General features: G+C 42.8%; 1 protein-coding gene across 1 annotated transcript in view; it reads right to left on the bottom strand.

The window, feature by feature from the left end:
- LOC138852809 (monocarboxylate transporter 12-like) overlaps positions 1-20,179 on the bottom strand; it is a 142,168-nt gene extending 121,989 nt beyond the window's left edge. Inside the window, exons 1-2 of the mRNA XM_070085755.1 lie at positions 20,034-20,179; positions 17,935-18,236 (exon numbers count right to left, since the gene is read on the bottom strand). Coding sequence (XP_069941856.1) covers positions 17,935-18,236; positions 20,034-20,179 — 448 coding nt within the window. The remainder of the gene's footprint in view (positions 1-17,934; positions 18,237-20,033) is intronic.
- Between the last annotated feature and the right edge of the window lie 1,252 nt (positions 20,180-21,431).

Raw genomic sequence — 21,431 nt, 5'->3', positions numbered from 1 at the left:
AGTCGCCTTGGAGAGGTATAACTAAACCTTAAAAACTGTGATGCCTACATATTGCTTGCGTTTTCCTGTAGACTGGGATGAATTGCTTCCTCTGTTCGCAGTGCAAGAACCTGTGCAGGAATCAACTGGATACAGTTCTTTTAAAATGATTTTGAGCATAATGCGAGAGGCCCTCCCCACATGGTCAAGGAAGGATGGATGGGAGATTCCTATAGAACTCTCTATGATCCCTCATTGAGATTGCACTTGGCCCTCCAGCAGGCTATGGCCAACTTAAAATCTGCTCAAAACATGAAACAAAAATATGACAAACCTCTAAATTTCACTCCTTTAACCCAGGAGACAAGGTGTTGGTCCAGGAACCTGTGCTTGGTCACACGTTGAAAGCAAGATTTGTGAGACCGATACAGGTAATAAAAAAGAATTCTGAATTAAACTACGTGGGAGCACCTCTTGATAAACCCAATGCAGGCAAAATTTACCACATTAATCAAATTAAACTATTGTTTGAACCACGTAAGGTCCCAATAATGACCTTGACCTCTGTTCCAGACCCTGTGGACGACCCCGATTCTCTGAACACAATTCTAGTTTCCTAACTCAGCCCTCCTTCAAGATCCTCGTCCCATAATGTCGGGACTTGCAGAAGACCAAGTAGCAGCGCTAACTACCCTTCTGCAAAATCTGTTCTGACATATTTTCTGATGTTCCAAAAAAGTGCAATCTTGGTTATCACAATACTGATGTAGGAACTTGTAAACCTATTAAACTCTCTCCCCACAGATCTAATCCTGAAAAACAGTGGCTACTTCAGCAGGAACTTTTATTTCTGTTAGAACATTGAATGGTGGAGGAATCGTCCAGCCCGTGGGCTGCACTGTACATTTTTGTTAAGAAAACTGGTGGAAGATTCCGGATGTGTACAGACTACTGTAAGATGAATGAGGTCACAGCACTGGATACTTGCTCTCTGCTCCTTTCGTTTATGAAGTAGTTCTCCTTAAAGGTTATTACTTGGTACCTTTAATAAAGTGAAGAAAATTTCTGCCTTTGTAATTCGAGGAGGTCACTATCAATATACTGTGACACCATTTGCAATCCGAAACTCGCCCTCCTCATTCCAAAAATTAATCTATTGGGCTATTATAGGACTTGAAGACACAGCAGTTTATTTGGACGATATAATTGTAGTTTCTGATACGTGGGACCAGTATATGTCACGGTTTGAATCCTTATGGGAGGTTCAGAACTTTTCAACCGACAATAAACCTGAATCATCTTTTGGCCAATCTATTGTTACCTTCTTACATTATGAAGTAGATAGTGGCAAAGTACCACCTAAATTTGCCAAAGGATAAGAAGTACTTGCAAAGGTTCTTGGGAATGATAGGAATTTATAGGAAGTTCTGCAAAAACTTTGCAGATGTTGTAGCACCCTAACCTCACCAGCCACAAGAATACATTTTGCTGCCTCTTCAAGAGGGTCTCCTAGGTGCGGTGAAGAGGCTCTTGGTCTGAGGAATTAGACCTGTTGGTCTCCTTCCTCAGACCGAACCTAATTACCCCCCAATCTCCCCTTCCCTATCCCATCCTCCCTTTTCCCTTTCCTCTTCCTCCTCCCCATCCCACCCTTATTCCCTTCTTCTTTTTGGCCTGTAGGATTCTTCCCACAGGCATGCTGGTTCCTAGGTAGGGGGAAGGGTACTGGGGTCCATCCCATTCCTGAGGTTCTTGGCGGTGGTGTAGTTTGCCGTGGAATCTGGATCGCCTGGGGATGCCTCAATCCCTCTCCGGTCTCCCAGGGGGTGGCTTTGGGTGTCTTTTGGGTAATGGGTGTATCTCTGGAGGCTGCCTTTCGGATTCTGGGGGTGGTGGCCAAAGGAGGTATGTTTTGTGATGGATATCCGACCGCCCTCTCTTTTGTCCATCGAGGTAGCTCGGCAGATGTGAGGCTGCTATCCTGGATTGCTGGTTTACCGGGATGAAGGGTAGGGTATGGCATGGGTTCCATGCCGCATCTGCACTACTTGCGATGCTGAGGTCCTCTTAGGCACGGAGGGAGATTTACAACCCTTTCATTCCTCCTAGGAGCTATTCCTCCCCATTCTCCCCTTTTTTTTTATTCTTTTTTATTTTTATTTTATTTTCTTCTTTTTTTCTTAAAAACTAAAAGAAAGAAGTAACCTAACCATGGAAGACCCTCTCCATGACCCTGCTACCCCCGGGCCCCTTACTGTTACCGCATCATGTTCTGACCCTGCCTTATTTTTTGACCCCTCTTCGGACACTCCTAATGCCCCTGTACCTTTTGCTTGTGCTGTTTCATCACCTGCTTCAGTTGCTGGGAGATTTTGACTGACTCCTTTGATTTGTCTGACCTCTGCTCTCCTTTGACTATGCTTCCAGCATCTCCCTCTATGGTGCGGCAATTTTCGAATCACCTGCCCATCCCATGTCGGACCGACTCCAGTCCCACTCCTAAACGCCTATAACAATTACCTGATGATCCTTCTTAGCTTCCTTCTCGCCCTCAGAAAAGACCAACATGTCATGCACTCCCTTTCCATGCTCAGTTTCAAAATGCACAATGGATTAAATTCTTTACATTATGACCAACTTTCTCTACTGCCTGGTAGAGATATATCCTTTCACACTCTCAAGAGTGGTACACGCATCATTACTGTCCAGAATGCTAACCAGGCTCGTGACCTTTCTCTTCTTTCACATATCAGTACTATTCCTATCACTGTTGAGAAACATCATTCCCTCAATTCTTGTAGTGGCACTGTCATTCTGCCCCATACAATTGTTCAACAGAATTTCAAGACATGTGGCGATGACATTCTCGAACAGCTGGAACTCCAGAACCTCCAAATCTTCGAAGTAAACACTTATGTCCTTCCTGGCCGAGGGCAGAGACGACACCCTTGCAATGTAGCTCGATTAACTTTCGATTGCCGTGAACTACTATCCTCTGTTTATGTAGCAGGACATCATTTACACATTCGAAAGGTGATCCCTACACTGCAACAGTGTAGAAATTGCTGGCGATTTGGTCACCCAGCGAAATATTGCAGATCTATAGCCAAATGCCCAGTCTGTGGTGCCAATGACCATTCTAATACATCTTGTAGTCGACCTCCCTCTTTCCTTAATTGTCATGAGGCTCACCCTTCTTACTCTTGCCGTTGCCAGGTCTACTTAAATAAACGAGATATCCGTTGCCTCAAAAAGGCAGGTCTCCCTTATGCTATGGCAGTTTCTTACCTATGCCTCCAAGTGATACTCCCCTGTATTTATTATTCTCGTGTTTCTAAATGTCCCCCCACCTTTGGGGTCCCATCTTCTGCAGCCTCCTTTGTGGTTACTCCTTTCATAGTCACTCCTGTCTTTAATTCTTTTGCTGTCCTGGGCTCAGAAGTCCCTACCTCAACACCTCAGTCTGTTCTCACTTCTTCGTGTTCTCCCTCATAAGCCCTCATACAACACCTCCTCCCAATCGCCCCTCCACTTCTCGGAAGTCCAAAACATCCATATCACTCAAATCTCCTTTAAACCCTCCTTCCGTTCTTCTCCCTCCACATTTTACCTTTCCAGTCTCTCTACCTGGTTCTTCACCTCTCACTAGCTCTGTTTCGAGTGTGGAGGTTCACCCTCCTCCTCGTACGGTACCTTCCTCCCCTGTCTCCTCCCAAGTTTCTTCCTCTTCTGCCCCCTCCCTTGTTTCTTTCTCTTCTGTCTCTTCCCACCCTTCTTCTCCAGTGCCCTCCACCCTTTCATCCCCTCCCCTACTTTGGTACAGTCCATTGCTGTCCCAATCTTTACTCAAACTCCTCCTCCTGCCTCCAATATTGTCTCCCATACAACCTCTTTGACTTCCAAGACGTTTGAAGCTATCTCTGAATATATTGAAGAGACTAAACCATCAATGGACACTGATCCACCTCCTGTTCCTTCTCATTCCTCTCCTCCATCTGCGCAACTTCTTTCTTCACAGCACTCCGTTCCTTCGCTACTTAAACATTTTCCGCTGCCGCTACATGTGGACTTTTCTAACCCCTCTAGTCTGTAGGTACCCATACCTGCGGATTTCTGGTACCTTTATTGTTGCCAATCATGGCCTATTTACAGTAGAATATCCACGGCCTCAGAGGAAATAGGGGTGAGCTTCAGATTTTGCTCTTCCAGTTTTCCCCTGTTGGTGTTTGCTTACGAGAACCAAAACTACACTCTGCTGTTATCTATCTCATCTCAGGCTATAATTTATTGTAATCTTCGGTTCCATTTTCTGATGGGACCTTTAATGAAAGTGCCCTTCTCCTATGCACTGATATTCCTTACCATCAGCTATTTGTTCATATTTCGCTGCATTACACTGCAACCTGTATCCACTTGCATAAGTGATATTCAATCTGTTCTTTGTATCTCTCTCCTTCTCGGGCATTATCTATCCTGGATGTTGCCTTTCTTGTTTCGTCATTACCACCACCACTTCTGTTACTTAGCGATTTTAATGCCCATCATTTCCTCTGGGAAGGGTCTCACTGTGATTCCCGTGGCATTCAGTTGGAGGCTTTTCTCGATTCTCTCCCCTCCATGTTTTAAATACCGGTACTCCCACCCATTTTTATCCTCGTACTCATACTCTCTCTTGCATCGATCTCTCGGTCTGCTCTTCCTCCATGCACTAGACTTTACCTGGTCTGTTCTCCCGGACTTACATGACAACGATCATTTTCCAGTCATTCTTACTTCTCCTTCATGTTCACCACCTCCTCGTAGACCACGCTGGCAATTTGATCGAGCAAATTGGGACCCTTACTCACAACTAACTGCTTTTAATGAGGTTCTTTCTTCGTCCTCCATTGATGAGCTTTTACAACTCTTCTCGTCCTCAGTTTTAACGGCAGCTTCTCATTCTATACCTCAAACCTCGGGCAGGCATTCTCAGAAATGCGTGCCTTGGTGGTCTACTGCTTGTGCTCGTGCTGTACGTTTGAAACGCACTGCATGGGGCAGGCACCGGTACACTAGAACCACTGAGAGGCTTCTTGATTTTAAGCAGAAGTGAGCGGTTGCTCGCCGTGTCATCCGTGACGCTAAGCGCACTTGCTGGCGAGATTATGTTTCCATTACCTCTGCTTCCTCTATGAGTGCAGTCTGAAAAAAGTGAGGAAATTGAGTGGTAAATATTCTCCTGACCCGGCTCCTGTTCTGCGGGTTGTCGGTGTTGATATAGCAAACCCTCTTGACGTTGCCATGGAAATTGGTAATCATCTGGTCAGCATTTCTCAGGGGCTCCATCTATGCCCCTTATTTCTTTCCTCAATGTCTATCAGAGAGCTAGCGCCCCTAGACTTTTCTTCCTTCAAAGAAGAATCTTATAATGTGCCTTTTACACTTCAGGAACTGGAGGCAACACACTCAGCTTGCCGATCATTGGCAGCTGGGCCAGACGACATTCATATTCGGATGTTACAACATTTACATCAGTCAACCCTTGCAGTCCTCTTACACCTCTTCAGTCTTATTTGGTCACAAGGAGTTCTTCCCCAGCTGTGGAAATCTTCCATTGTTCTCCCTTTCCACAGACCGGGTACTACGGGACATGATGCCCAGCACTATCATCCCATTGCTCTTACCAGTGCAGTTTGCAAAGTGATGGAACGTGTAGTAAATCGACGTTTAATGTGGTATTTAGAGACACACAACACTCTCTCCACTCGTCAATATGGCTTTCGTAAGGGTCGTTCTACCATAGACCCCTTACTATGCTTGGATACATATGTTCGGAATGCCTTTGCAAATAACCATTCAGTTATTGCCATATTTTTTGACCTTCAGAAGGCATATGACACAACTTGGAGGTATAATATTTTGGCCCAAGCCCACTCCTTAGGCCTCCGAGGCAATCTACCATCCTTCCTTAAGAACTTCTTAATTAACTAACAGACATTTCCGTGTTCGAGTCAATAATGTGCTCTCCCTGGACTTCGTCCAAGCTGAAGGTATCCCCCAGGGATGTGTACCGAGCACAACACTTTTTCTCCTTGCTATAAATGATTTGGCCTCTCTTCTTCCATCCAATATTTTGTCATCACTCTATGTTGATGACTTCGGTATTGCTTGTGCTGTCACCTCACTACAGTTTCTCTCCAGCATGCGGTGAATCGTGGTTCCAATTGGGTCACCACGCATAGGTTTAAATTTTCCAGTACTAAAACCCACCAAATTACTTTCACTCTACGTTCTGCCCTCTCTGATCATCCTTTGTACCTCTATGGCTCACGTATCCCTGAATGTGATACGGTCAGGTTTCTAGGACTTCTCTTTGACCATAGGTTATCCTGGAAACCTCACATTACCTCTCTGAAGGCAACTTGTCACAGCCGGCTGAACCTTCTTAAAACCCTTGCTCATCTTTCATGGGGAGCTGATCGTCGAACTCTCCTTTGCCTCCATTCAGCCCTCATTTTATCAAAGCTCTAGCCTTAATCCCATTCACCACCAGGGATTATGTTTATGTAATGGTGCTTTTTGCTCTTCCCCTGTTGAGAGCCTCTATGCAGAAGTGGATATTCCATCCTTGTTCGATAGCCTTGATGCCCATTGCCTTCGCTACTATGTTTGCTCTCATGATCTCCACAATCCTTCCATATATAGAATAGTAACCGATGTTAGTAGACATTCTTTAATTGTACGTCGCCCCTCCATCCCTTTTCTCTTCACCTACATTCACTCTTGTCTTCCATTCAGTTACCACCTTTCTATGTTCATGTAGCATCTCACTTTTCCCTGCCCCCCTGGGAGGTTCCAGCTGTATGAGTCTGTTCTTTCTCACACCCTTGTGCGAAAGCCCAACTGCCTACAGTAGCTTCCTGCTCTCTCTTTCTTGACCACATCTGCTCTCATTCTCATGCCATTGCAGTGTACACAGATGGCTCTAAGTCTTCTGATGGTGTCGGATTTGCAGCAGTGTTTCTGGACAGTGTCGTGCGTGGGTATTTACTATCCTCGGCTAGCATTTTTGCTGCTGAATTGTATGTCATTCTTGCAGCACTTATCAGTATTGCATCTATGTCTGTGTCATCATTTGTGGTTGTTTTTCAGACTCCCTTAGTGCTTTACAGGCTATACGACAATTTGATACACCTCTGTGGCATGCAAAGAGTACGTAACCTTTATTTGGCACATGTACACACCCTCATTGAAAAGCTATCTCCACCAACCAGCGAACCAGTACTAAGGGTCGGACGATGGGGCCCCGTCGTTCGATCAGTACCCAGGTTCAGCCAATGAGAAGATGGTTCTGGCAATCGCAGAGGTGTTCTGGGCACCACTCTCCTGTCTGCCCTTGTCATTTCCATTCTAGAGCTGGTTGAAGCACGTTCTGCTCTCTAGTGGCTTCTGCTCTGCCTTGCTTACCGTGCCATACCCCCGGCCGGGATTGAACCCGCGGTCATAGAGTCTCAAAACTCCAGCCCGTCGCGCTAGCCACTAGACCAGCTAGCCACAATAAGATTCATCCAACTAGGTGTAGAAATATACCTAGTTGGATGAATCTTATTGTGGCTAGCTGGTCTAGTGGCTAGCGCGACGGGCTGGAGTTTTGAGACTCTATGACCGCGGGTTCAATCCCGGCCGGGGGTATGGTTTATTTGCAATCGTGTCATTACGATTTCTTAAGTCTTGCTTACCGTGGTGTGCGCTAATACCTATTGTTGCACATATTGTATATAGTGTACATACTTCTGTTCTTACTTCGTGAAAGGATAAGATAAGTCAAAAGTTTTCTGCTGTGTTTGTTTTGTTCCCTTTACACCCAGCATAACAGGCCTTTGAATTCCTGGGTTGTAATATGGGTAGCCTGTCCGAGAGCTGGAGATGGACTTAGAGCACGGGTTGAGCCTAGGGTGATGCTGGAGTGGAAACACTGTGTAACTTGCTATATGGCATTGCATTAGCTTTGCCAGTGCTTTACGAAACTTTGCGTGTCAGCTTTGTGTTTTATGGTCAGCCTGCTATTGTATGATCATTGACAGCTTGCTATTGTTCCTTGTGCTTGCTTCGCTACGGTCAATCTTGCTGTTGTGTGAATATTTTGCAGTCAGCTTTGCTATTGTGTATCAGCCTTGCTATTGTATGCGTGTATTCTGCAGTCGTACTGTGCATAGCTAAGCGTGTATTGCAAGTAACATGTTACATTGGGGTACGAGTTTTCTGCAGTCGTACTGTGCATAGCTAAGCATGTATTACAAATAATGTGTTACGTTGGGGTATGCCGCCTAGACGAGTCAGACGTCTGGTGTCTGAATACACTTTATTAAACTTGTCTAAATTTTCCCTACAGCGTTATTGGCAAATTGCTCGTTCCATTGGCATTGATTACGAACGCACTCTCACAGCTGTGCAGCTTCGTATCAAACTCCTCCCTCTACGGGAGCCAGGAGTAAAAACCCGATGTTCTTGCAGGACGAAAATGATAAATCAACTGAGCAAAATCGTCAGTTTCATGCGACAGGATTGTCTGAAGGCGAATCGGCTGCGTTGGCACTTGAGTTGGCGAAAATCAATCTTGAGCAGACTAGGGAACAGGGCATATGCCAAGGAAGAGTTTGAAAGGGAAAAAGAAAGAAGGCAGTTTTCTCAAGTTGTAAATAACTTTAGTTTACAGAAAGCAGTACAGCTTGTTCCCCGCTTCAATGAGGCAGAACCAGAATAATTTTTCGAAACTTTCGAAAATCAGGCTCGAGCCTTGAGGTGGCCGGAACAGCATTGAGCGTCATTGGTTCACACAGCATTGTTTGATAAGGCACAGGAGTTTACGTCAGTATTAAATGACACTGATTTTACCAATTATACGTCGTGAAGACCATAGTTCTTGGAGCATAACAATGCATCCCCGCTAAGTACAGGAAGTCATTCAAGTTAGGCAGACGACAGCTTGGTCAGTCCCTGGTGGATTTCATGCGACAGCAGACCGAAGCTTTTACCAGCTGGTATAAAGCAAGTAGTGTCACCACCTTTGATGATCTCGTGCAGCTCATCCTAGTCGATAACCTGCTGGAGTCTGTGGGACCAGAGGTTAGAGTCTTTCTACAGGATCGTGACTTAACCACTGCATTGGAGGCAGCCAGGTTGGCTGATACCTTTGACACCAACCGCTCCTTGTCCGAGCGGTCTCATCTCTCTTTTCAACAGCCTGGCATGAGCAGAGATTGTCAACATTGGAGGATGAAGTGTCAGCCGGAGGGAGAACGTCTGTCAGCCAACTAAGTCACCTGGTGAGCCTCGCTACTCAACTTATGGTTAACCTGGTGAGAGACAAACCACTCAACTTGGTACAACTCGACAAAAGTATCCAGAGCGACACCAGCCAGAGCGACACTAGTTACAACGTCAGCAGGGAGCTAAGGTCAAGCCTGTCGTCTGCTTCCTATGTAATAAAGTAGGTCACATCCACCCTAACTGCCCGAGTAAACCCCAACCATTAGGGAAAATCTATAATGTCCCTAGCAACATGCCCCTGAAAGAAGTAAAGAGGATGGCCCCTTATTACTGTCGGAGTCGTATTTCCCTCCAGGAAGACTCAAAAACAACTGAAGTCAGAACCTTTAGAGATACTGGAGCATATTGCTCACTTATAAGAGAGGGAGTACTTCCCCTTTTTGAACACACTTCATTACAATCCTCTGTTTTGTTTGAAGCCTTCGGAGGAGCTATTTTGTCTGTCCCCTTGCATGGAATCTATGTGCAGTGCAAATATTACACTGGATATTTGACTGTAAGTGTATCAGAAGGATTTCCTATGAAAGATGCCATGTTATTACTGGGTAATAACATTACCACTGCTAGTGTATGTCCTGAACCAATAATGATTAATTTTTCTCCGGTGTTGGCCATAACTCGGGCAACATCCCAAGGGTTGTCTGGCGAGAATGCTGACCTATCCTTGGACAACTCTGATTTCGGAATAGCCAATTTGTTTTATGAGGAAAACTGGACAGGGTCTCGTAAATTTAGTGAACAGACCCAGATCAAGCCTTCCTATTCCAGGGTAGCAGGATTGCCAGATATCTCTGTTTCCATGCCCGAGGGACTGTTCTTCCGGGACCTTCTTTGAATTTCGCTTTTCAGGTAGCCATGGGTAAATCCTTTTCGGATCATCCAGTCAAATATAAACTTAAAAGCGACTAGACCTCAAATATTGAATATAACTCATAATACTTCATTAGGAGGTCACCTAAGAATTACTAAGAACATTATACAGAATCACAAAAGAATTCTATTGGCCGAAATTAAGGTAGGATGTGAAGAAACATATCCGATGTTGCTGAGAATGTCAACAAGTAGGGAAACCTGGACATTCCATTAAACCTGCACCTCTCCAGCCTATACTTGCTGATGGAGAACCTTTTGCAGAATTAATTATAGATTGTGTAGGTCCACTACCTAAGTCAAAGTCTGGAAATCAGTATTTATTTACCATTATGAATAGAGTAACTAAATACCCAGAAGCAATTCCCATGCACAGTATTAATACTAAAGCCATTCTCAAGGCTTTAACCAGATTTATTTCTTGTTTTGGCATTCCTAAATCTATTCAAAGTGAACAAGGTACTAACTTCACTGCCAAAGCATTTAGGGAAGCATTAACTAGGTTAGGGATAATCCACAACTTATCCACTGCCTATCTTCCTCAGTCCCAAGGCGCCTTGGAAAGATTCCATCAGACGTTAAAAACCATGATGAGAACTTTATGTATGCATTTTCCTACAGACTGGGATGAATCACTACCTTTGTTGCTGTTTCCAATAAGGGAAACTGTGCCGATCTTTGGTCACAATGTACAAGGTCCTCTTCGGGTGCTCAAGGAAGGATGGATGGGAAAAGACTTGTGCTCAACACTCTACAACACGTCTTCAAGGTTGCAGGTGGCACGTCAGTTAGCCAAGGCTAATCTAAAGGCAGCTCAAAACAAGATGAAACAGAGGTATGACAGAAATGCACAATTCCGCTCCTTCCATCCAGGAGACAAGGTGTTGGTACAGGAACCTATACCTGGCCACACCTTGAAAGCTAGATTTACGGGACCTATGCAAATTGTAAGTAAATTATCTGATGTAAATTATGTGGTATCTCCCCTTGATAAGACCTCAAAAACTAAAACTTACCACATTCATCAATTAAAATCTTTTCATGCGCCAGATAAAGTCCCAGTAATGACTCTATCCTCTACCTCTGAGGACGACTCTGACTCTTTGCACTCTATTCCTGGAATTAATGTAAAGCTTCCAAACTCTGTCCTCCTCAAGGACCCTAGCCCTTTAATGGTGGGGCTATCTGAAACTCAAGTAACAAGTTTAACTACGCTTCTACAGTCATACCCTGATATTTTTTCGGATGTGCCGAAAAATGTACATTAGGTTATCATGACGTAGATGTGGGAAACTTTAAACCTATTAAACTTTTCCCCTGAAAAACAGAAGCTACTTCAGCAGGAGGTAGAATTTCTGTTAGAGGATGGGTTAGAATATAAGAACGTAAGAAAGAAGGAACACTGCAACAGGCCTACTGACCCACGCGGAGCAGGTCCATGTCCCACCCCCCGGATTAGACCAATGACCCACCCCCCGGATTATCCCAATGACCCAACCAGTCTGGTCACCCCACTCAAGGATGGAGCACTGCACCAGACCCAGCAGCAAAGCTAGTCAGGTCCAACTCACACCCACCCACACCCACTCATGTATTTATCTAACCTATTTGTAAAACTACACAACGTTTTAGCCTCAATAACTGTACTCGGGAGCTTGTTACACTCATCCACAACTCTAATACCAAACCAGTACTTTCCTATATCCTTCCTGAATCTGAATTTTTCCAACTTGAAACCATTGCTGCGAGTCCTGTCTTGGCTGGAAATTTTCAGCACACTATTTACATCCCCTTTATTTATTCCTGTTTTCCATTTATACACCTCGATCATATCCCCCCTAATTCTACGCCTTTCGAGAGAGTGCAGATTCAGGGCCCTCAGTCTATCCTCATAGGGAAGATTTCTGATACATGGGATCATCTTTGTCATCCTCCTTTGTACGTTTTCCAGAGCATTTATATCCATTCTGTAATACGGTGACCAGAACTGAGCAGCATACTCTAAATGAGGCCTAACCAAGGATATATAGAGTTGAAGAACAACCTGAGGGCTTCTATTATTTATACTTCTAGATATGAAGCCAAGAATTCTGTTAGCTTTATTGCGAACACTAATGCACTGTTGTCTTGGTTTTAGATTACTGCTAACCAGAACTCCTAAATCCTTTTCGCAATCGGTAGTATTAAGATCTACATTATTTAGTTGATATGTGGCATGGATATTTAACTGTCCAACATTTAGAACTTTGCATTTGTCAATATTAAACTGTATCTGCCACTTCTCTGACCATTGCGTCAGTCTATTCAAATCATCCTGGAGTGCTCTAATGTCCTCATTAGAATGAATTGGACGGCCTATTTTGGTGTCATCAGCAAATAGCTTATGTCGTTATTTATTCCCTCATCTATGTCGTTTATGTAAATTGTGAACAACAACGGGCCCAACACTGACCCCTGAGGAACACCGCTTGTGACGTGCTCCCATTCTGATTTCTCCCCATTTATGCAAACTCTCTGCTGTCTATTTGTCAGCCATGCCTCTACCCAGGAAAATATTTCTCCTCCTATTCCGTGTGCCCTAAGTTTCCTCAATAGCCTCTGGTGTGGAACTCTATCGAAAGCCTTACTGAAGTCCATATACACAATATCATATTCATTACCATGATCTACCTCCTCAAACACCTTAGTGAAAAAAGTTAGTAAATTCGTAAGACAGGAACGCCCCTTTGTAAAACCGTGTTGAGAATCATTAATCAATCTGTGCCTGTCAAGATGGCTACGAATTGCTTCGGCAATTATTGATTCCATAAATTTTCCCACTATGGAGGTAAGACTTATTGGTCTATAGTTCGAAGCCAAGGACCTGTCACCTGCCTTGTAAATAGGTATTACATTTGCCATTTTCCACTTATCAGGCACTATGCCAGTTTGTAGTGATATGTTAAAAAGATTAGCCAAAGGTATGCTAAGTTCCTCTTTACATTCCTTTAACACCCTTGCAGACAGTTCATCAGGACCTGGGTATTTGTTAGGTTTTAGTTTCTCTATTTGTCTGAGGACCATGTCACTAGTTACCGCTATCGTACATAGTTTATTATCATCCTGTTCTACGTAATCTATTATTTCAGGAATATCGCTAGTATTTTCCTGGGTGAAAACTAAGAGGAAGTAGTTATTTAGTATTTCACACATATCCTTATCACTGTCAGTGATCTGACCAGAGTTACTCTTAAGTGGGCCAATCTTGTCCCTAATCTTACTTCTGTATACCTGAAAGAACCCTTTTGGGTTAGTCTTTGAATTCCTTGCGACCTTAGCCTCATAATCCCTTTTTGCTTTTCTTATTCTTTTTTTATTTCTCTCTTTAATTGAATATATTGATTTCTTAACTCCCCATCCCCTCTTTTGATACGCCTATATATGCCTCTCTCTTTTGACCAATGAGATGTTTTAATCTATTGTTCATCCATTTGGGATCATTTTTGTTAGATCTAATTTCCCTACTAGGAACAAAAGTTGTCTGAGCAGCTAGAACTATGCTCTGAAAAACGTCATATTGGCAACCAAGATCACCTACCTGACCCATAATCAGGACATCCCAATTTAGCCCACCCAAGTAATTTTTCAGTCCCATGAAGTCGGCCAAGCGAAAATCTGGGACAGAGATTTGATTGCAGTTATCTGGGTAATTCCATGATATATTGAAACTAAGTGATTTGTGATCGCTTTCCCCAAGCTCATCATTAACCGCAAGAACCAAGTCAAGCAGATTGTTTCCTCTAGTTGGTTCTGTCACAATTTGTTCTAAAAAGCAATCCTGAACCGTATCAAGAAAGTCACTAGACTCAAGATTTCCTGTCATATTGTTCCAATCAATTTGTCTAAAGTTAAAATCTCCCATTATCACAACATTTTCATATCTAGATGCCTTATGAATTCCGTCCCATAACAGCTTACTGCACTCCCTATCAAGGTTTGGGGGCCTATAAATCACACCCAAAATTAATTTGTCACGTCCCTCTAGAAATTGTAGCCAAACCGATTCTGTGTTCGATGTTTCTAATCTTATATCATGTCTAAGACAACAATTTAAATTTTCTCTGACATATATCGCCACACCACCACCCTTCCTGTTGACCCTATCATGTGGAATAGTTTATAACCCTGTATGTTGCATTCAGAAGGCATTTCTCTATCTTTCAGGTTGAACCAGGTCTCTGTTATACCAATAATATCTATATTACCTACACTTGCAAGTAATTTTATCTCATCTATCTTATTTCTTAGACTCCTACTGTTTGTATAGTAAACCTTTAGGGAGCTAGTCACTCGTTGCCCTCTACTATCTCTGTTTGTTTGTTGATCAATTGATTTGCCATTACTAGCAACTTTATTTTGAATATTGTCGTTTAAACATATCCCTGAGGTATCCCGGTAATAACTGCTGTTTTTAACCCTAATGCTGCAGCCTGATTGTTTCCCACAAACACCCATACCTCTATAATCTATCAGTTTAAATTCCTAGACATGTGTACAGACTACCGTAAGGTGAATGAGGTCACAATCACAGATGCTTACCCTCTTCCTCGTCTGGATGACGTAATCAACTTTGTGGGTAAGGCTACTTTGGTGTCTAAGTTAAATCTCCTTAAAGGTTACTATTAGGTACCTTTGACGGATAAGGCGAAGGATATCTCTGCCTTCATAATTCCAAGAGGTCATTATCAATATACAGTTACCCCATTCAGAATGAAAAACTCCCCCTCTTCATTGCAGAAACTTATCCATCAGGCTATTAAAGGACTTGAAGGCACGGCAGCTTATTTAGATGACATAGTGGTGGTGTCTGATACTTGGGATCAACACCTATTTAGACTTAAGGCTCTCTCTGAGACCTTCCAGAGTTTTCATTTGATTGTTAATTTATCTAAGTCTTCCTTCAGCCAGGCTACTGTTACTTTTCTGGGCCATGAAGTAGGTAGTGACAAAGTTGCTCCTAAATTTGCTAAAGTTCTTGTCATTAAAGTTTACCCAATTCCCCATGAAAGAAAATCTCTTCAACGTTTCCTAGGCATAATAGGGTTTTACAGAAGATTCTGTAAAAAAAATGTCAGATATTGTAGCGCCTCTTACCTCTCTTACCAGTCATAAAGTTCCCTTTAATTGGACCCCAGAATGTCAAAATGCTTTTACGAAAGCAAAAAGATTATTGTGCACTGCACTCATTCTTTAGTCTCCAGACTTCTCCAAACCTTTCTCATTACAGGTTGATGTTTGTGAGTCTGGGGTTGGGGCAGTACTGTTACAAATTGAGCACGATGAGTTGCAGCCTGTAGCATTCTTCTCGGCAAAGTTCCAGCTGCATCAGAGGGCATACTCTACCATTGAAAAAGAAGCCTTCGTGCTGGTACTAGCCTTTAAGTACTTCGATGTTTACGTGGGCCAGACTTCACAGGTGGTCACTGTCTACAGTGACCACAACCCTCTGGTATATCTCCAAGCCATGAAGAACCACAATACGAGGCTCGTGAGATGGAGTCTACGACTGCAGCCCTATTTTCTCAGAATAATACACATTGCCGGCAAAGAAAATAAGTTGGCAGATGCTTTATCCCGAATGTATTAATGTATTAGGTTAGGATGTGTTAGGGACCTGTGGTAACTGGTTTCTAGCTCTTTTTCCCCCTTTATGTATGTTGTGGGATTTTTTTAGTGAGGGGGTGAGGGCTACCGTCCACCCATACCTTGGACCTACGTTAACCCTAATGTCTGCTGTCTCACTCTAAGTTTAGGGTTTGGCTTTATGTAGCGAATAAAGCTGAGCTCTATCTAAGAGTTGGATGGTTGAGAGGAAAGGCAGTCCCATATGGTGACATGGTAGCACGGTTACCAATGGGAGGTGGGAGCCTATTCCTGAGCTCTCTCGGGGGGGGGGGGGGGGGTTGACACATGCAAAGAGTACGTAACCTTTATTTGGTGCATGTACACACCCTCATTGAAAGGCTATCTCCACCAACCAGCAAACCAGTACTAAGGGTCGGATGATGGGGCCCCGTCATTCAATCAGTACCCAGGTTCAGCCAATGAGAAGATAGTTCTGGCAATCACAGAGGTGTTGTGGGCACCACCTGCCTGTCTGCCCTTGTCATTTCCATTCTAGAGCTGGTTGAAGCACATTCTGCTCTCTAGTGGCCTCTGCTCTGCCTTGCTTACCGTGGTGTGCACTAATACCTATTGTTGTACATAGTGTATATAGTGTACATACTTCTGTTTTTACTTGGTGAAAGGATAATATAAATCAAAAGTTTTCTGCTGTGATTGTTTTGCTCCCTTTACACCCAGAATAACAGGCCTTTGAATTCCTGGGTTGTAATAACCTCACCCCCTAGTTCTTCATATCCAACTTTGGTTGCACCATATCTCTACCAAGCATAGAGATATAGATTTTTGTTGGGTCCCTGATCATGTTGACGTACAGGGCAATGAACAGGCAGATACTGCTGCACGGTCAGCAGTACATGACCTTCCAGTTTCATATCGAGGTGTTCCATTCACAGACTATTTTGCTTCACACCCGTTGGCAACAACGTTGGTCTGATCTGCTCAATAACAAACTTCATTCTATTAAACCAAGTATAGGTTACTGGCCGTCGACTTGTCATCAGTGTCGAGGTTGGGAGACTACTCTCTCCCGTCTTCACATTGGCCACACTCATCTTACTCATGGATATCCCGTGGAGAGGCGCTCTGTTAGTCTCTTTGAGAATTGTCAGGTTCCAGTATCAGTTAGTCACTTTCTGTTAGACTGCCCACTTTATCAACGAGCACGCAGAATTTACCTCCAGCATCATCTCCGCTCTACTGCTCTCTCTTTACCTTCCCTTCTTGCTAATGGACCCTCCTTTAATCCGGACTCTTTCATTGACTTTTTAACAACAACTGATTTACTCCACAAACTCTAATGACGATACCTTTAGCACTCCCCTCAGCCCCTTCTGCCTCAATTTCTTGCTACCCTTTACCCCTGCACTATCCGCTGCCCCGCTATTCTCCATAACCTACTAATCATTCCTTTCCCTTTTGCCACCCAATACCCTCGCTTCCTTCCCTGCCCTGCAGCGCTGTATAGCCCTTGTGGTTTAGCACTTCTTTTGGATTATAATAAAAATAATACATTTTGCTGGACCCCAAATTATCAAGAGGCGTTTAACCATGTTAAACGCCTCTTATTCGCTGCTCCAATACTTTTGCCACCCGATTTTTCAATACCATTTGTATTACAGGTTGTTGCTTGTGACTAGGGGACTTGAGCGATGTTACTCCAAGCTTCTGTTGAGAGTGGTCTGCATCCTGTGACGTATTACTCAGTCAAATACCACGCCTATCAGCGGGCCTTTTTCACCATAGAGAAGAAGGCTCTGGAGCATTTCGAAATGTTCCTAAACAGCTCATCACGTGCGATCAGTCTTCAGTGACCATAATCCTTTAACGGACCTTAGCTCAGTGAAGAACAAGAACACTCGACTTATGTTTGAGCATTACGGTTGCAACCATACATCTCTGTACTCCACACAGCCGGCAAAGATAATGTGCTGGCTGACACCACCACATTATCTTTGCCAGATCTTTGACTGGTTTCCATACACCTGCATTAAATAAGATAGATAAAATATACAAAATACGATAAGAATAATTATTGATTCTTTAATATGAATACGCAAGTCAAATTGTAGCAAGATTTTATATATACATAAATATTAACTTTATGATACTTACCTCCAAGGATAGAGAAGGAAAATAGGAGATATATGACTGAGGTGGAGAAGGTGGAAATAATGAGAGAGCAAGAGGCGGTGATGGCAGACACTAAGGCCACTTTCCTCCAGCCGAACACCTCCACTAGAGGACCCACGACAAAACCAGAAGCATTCCACATTAGCTGCATAATACTGAAGAGCCAGCCCACGGTAGCAGAGGATGTGCCCAGATCAAGAAGAAAGGGAGAGAATATGATGCTGAAGCAAGGACCAACCATGTTTGTCGTCAGCTGAGAGAGATGTAATGAAACGATATCAGTTCTTGGAAAGACAAAAACTTTCAGAGAAGGTGATTATGTTTCACAGGAGATATAATATGTAGCAACAGGTGATTAAAATGAGGAAAAAATATTATTTAGGTAAACAGTTTGAAAAAATAAAAAATAAAGATATATGCAGACCTCAAGAATTGTTGTTGAAACATAATATATATTATGAAATATTGAATGGAATATATGTATATGTATGTATGTATATATATATATATATATATATATATATATATATATATATATATATATATATATATATATATATATATATATATATATGCAATAAGATCACAGTAAACAGGTGATTTCAGAATATGCAAAACAACCACTGTGAAAGAATAGAGAAATTCCAAGCGCTTTTGTGACTACTCACATTGTCAAGGAACTATGAAAGTAAAGCATCCAAGGAGGTACATAAGGGGTCTGGCCAACACCTCACTATCAGATCCCACAACAGTTAAACAACTGACGCGCGCCGACCCAACTGGACAGGTCCTTCGTACAACCCATCAACAAACTATTCTACCCAAGAAAATTTTAAAAATTATTATTTGTCCAGTGTATTATTAAATTCTTCCTAAATTCTATTAATTATAAATGGATCTAATTTATATAAACCAAAGGAAATATTCATATTATTGTCAATTATATTCCTGTTGACCATGGACTTGCTTGATACTACTTTCTCAACTTTTTGAAAATCTATTGGATGGTTAAAATCTCTTACATGAATAAATAGAGCATTGGAATCTTGTCCAGTTCTAATGCTATATTTATGTTGTTTTAATCTTAGTTCGAGATTTTTACCAGTTTGATCGTAATAAACTTTATCGCAAATTTTACAAGGAATCTTATAATGGTTGCTTTGCATATATGTATATATATATATATATATATATATATATATATATATATATATATATATATATATATATATATATATATATATATATATATATATATATATATATGTATATTTATATTTAACAAGTCGGCCGTCTCCCACCGAGGCAGGATGACCCAAAAAACAAAAGAAAATCCCCAAAAAGAAAATACTTTCATCATTCAACACTTTCACCTCACTCACACATAATCACTGTTTTTGAAGAGGTGCTCAGAATACAACAGTTTAGAAGCATATACGTATAAAGATACACAACATATCCCTCCAAACTGCTAATATCCCGAACCCCTCCTTTAGGGTGCAGGCATTGTACTTCCCATTTCCAGGAGTCAAGTCCGGCTATACAAAAATAACCGGTTTCCCTGAATCCCTTCACTAAATAATACCCTGCTCACACTCCAACAGATCGTCAGGTCCCAAATACAATTCGTCTCCATTCACTCCTATATATATATATATATATATATATATATATATATATATATATATATATATATATATATATATAATGTATATATATATATATGTGTGTGTGTGTGTGTGTGTGTGTGTATCATACCGAATAGGTAAAATTGGTCAATTGGCAAGAACTCATTTAAAATTTAGTCATTTCTAAAATTTTCTCCAATACGTTTAAAGATATATTTTTTTTCATTTATGTTTAAGTAAAAATTAATAATTTTGTACCAAGAGAAAATTAGAAAGTTTACCTAATCTTATTGTAACAAGCCCAATTAAATTTAGCCTTATCCAGCTAAATATATTTTAGATAAGTTTACAATAATTTAATAAAAACAAACACAATGAAATATATTTTTCTCGCTTGGTTCAGAATGAGTTTTGAGAAATTATTACATACACAAAACTTTATATAAGCAATGCCGAAGGCGGCTCAGCGGTCTCTGCGGCTGAGCGCTGTATTCCTGAGCGGTCCCCTCCTGAAAGGTCTGCGGCTGAGCAGTCTCCTTCCGAAAGGTCTGCGCCTGAGCGGTCTCCTTCTGCGCCCGCGCGCCCGCCCTCGACCACATCACCCTCGATCACCTCGCCCTCGACCACCTTGACCTCACCCTCGACCACCTCGCCATCGACCACCTTGACCTCACCCTCGACCACCTCGCCCTCGACCACCTCGCCCTCAACGCCCCCACCACACCCACAACCCCACACCCATGCCCCCCACCCACCCCGCCCTCACGCCGACCTGCCGCCCACGTGCCCGCCTGCTGCGCCCTCAAGCCCACCCGCCCGCGCCCTCGCGCCCGCCCACACCTTCTGCAGCGCCTTCCGCAGCGTCGTCCGGATCGCCCCCGCGCCCCGAATTTTTTCCGATTTTTTTCAAATTTCATCTTCTTATGATCTCCATCTCCTCGGATCAAATTTTTGAGGTTTCCCCTCCCACTTTCACCCCCATCCCAAATTTTTTCGATTTTTTTTTTGAATTTCTTATGATCTCCATCTCCTCGGATCAAGTTTTTCTCGATATCAATAATACAAAGACTCCATCTCCTCGGATCAAATTTTTGGGATTCCCCCCTCTGGGGGTAAGCATTCAAAATGGACTCCCACTTCCACCCCAAGTATTTCTCCTCCATCTCCTTGGATCAAGTTTTTCTCCATAATACAAAGACTCCACTTCCTCGGGTCAAGTTTTTTGGATTCCCCGCTCTGGGGTTTCGAATTTCTTATGATCTCCTCGGATCAAGTTTTTGGATTCCCCCCTATGGGTACCCCTCCCACCATCCACTTCTACCCCAAATTTTTTCGAATTTTTTTTTTTGAATTTCATTTTCTTGTGGTCTCCAATTCCTCGGATCAAGTTTTTCTCGATATCAAATAATACAAAGACTCCATCTCCTTGGATCAAATTTTTTGGGTACCCCTCCTTCCACCCCCAAATATTCCTGCTCCATCTCCTCGGATCAAGTTTTTCTCGATATCAATAATACAAAGATTTCCCCCACCATCCACTTCTACCCCAAATATTCCTCGTCCATCTCCTTGGATCAAGTTTTTGGGTTTCCCCCTGTGGGTACCCCTCCCACCACCCACTTCCACCCCAAATTCCCTGCTCCAATTCCTCGGATCAAGTTTTTCTCGATATCAAATAATACAAAGACTCCATCTCCTTGGATCAAGTTTTTCGATTCCCCCCTCTGGGGGTAAGCATTCAAATGTACTCCCCCTATGGGGCATGGTACTTTCTCTTACTACAGGTCTAAACAAGTGTGGCGTCACCCCACCTGTGTTTACTCGGCGGTCAGTGACGTCACGCGATGACCT

This window comes from Cherax quadricarinatus, chromosome 1, assembly GCF_038502225.1.
Source record: "Cherax quadricarinatus isolate ZL_2023a chromosome 1, ASM3850222v1, whole genome shotgun sequence".
NCBI lineage: Eukaryota > Metazoa > Arthropoda > Malacostraca > Decapoda > Parastacidae > Cherax > Cherax quadricarinatus.
Note: the sequence above shows the minus strand (reverse complement) of the source record. Positions and strands in the feature narration are given on the sequence as shown.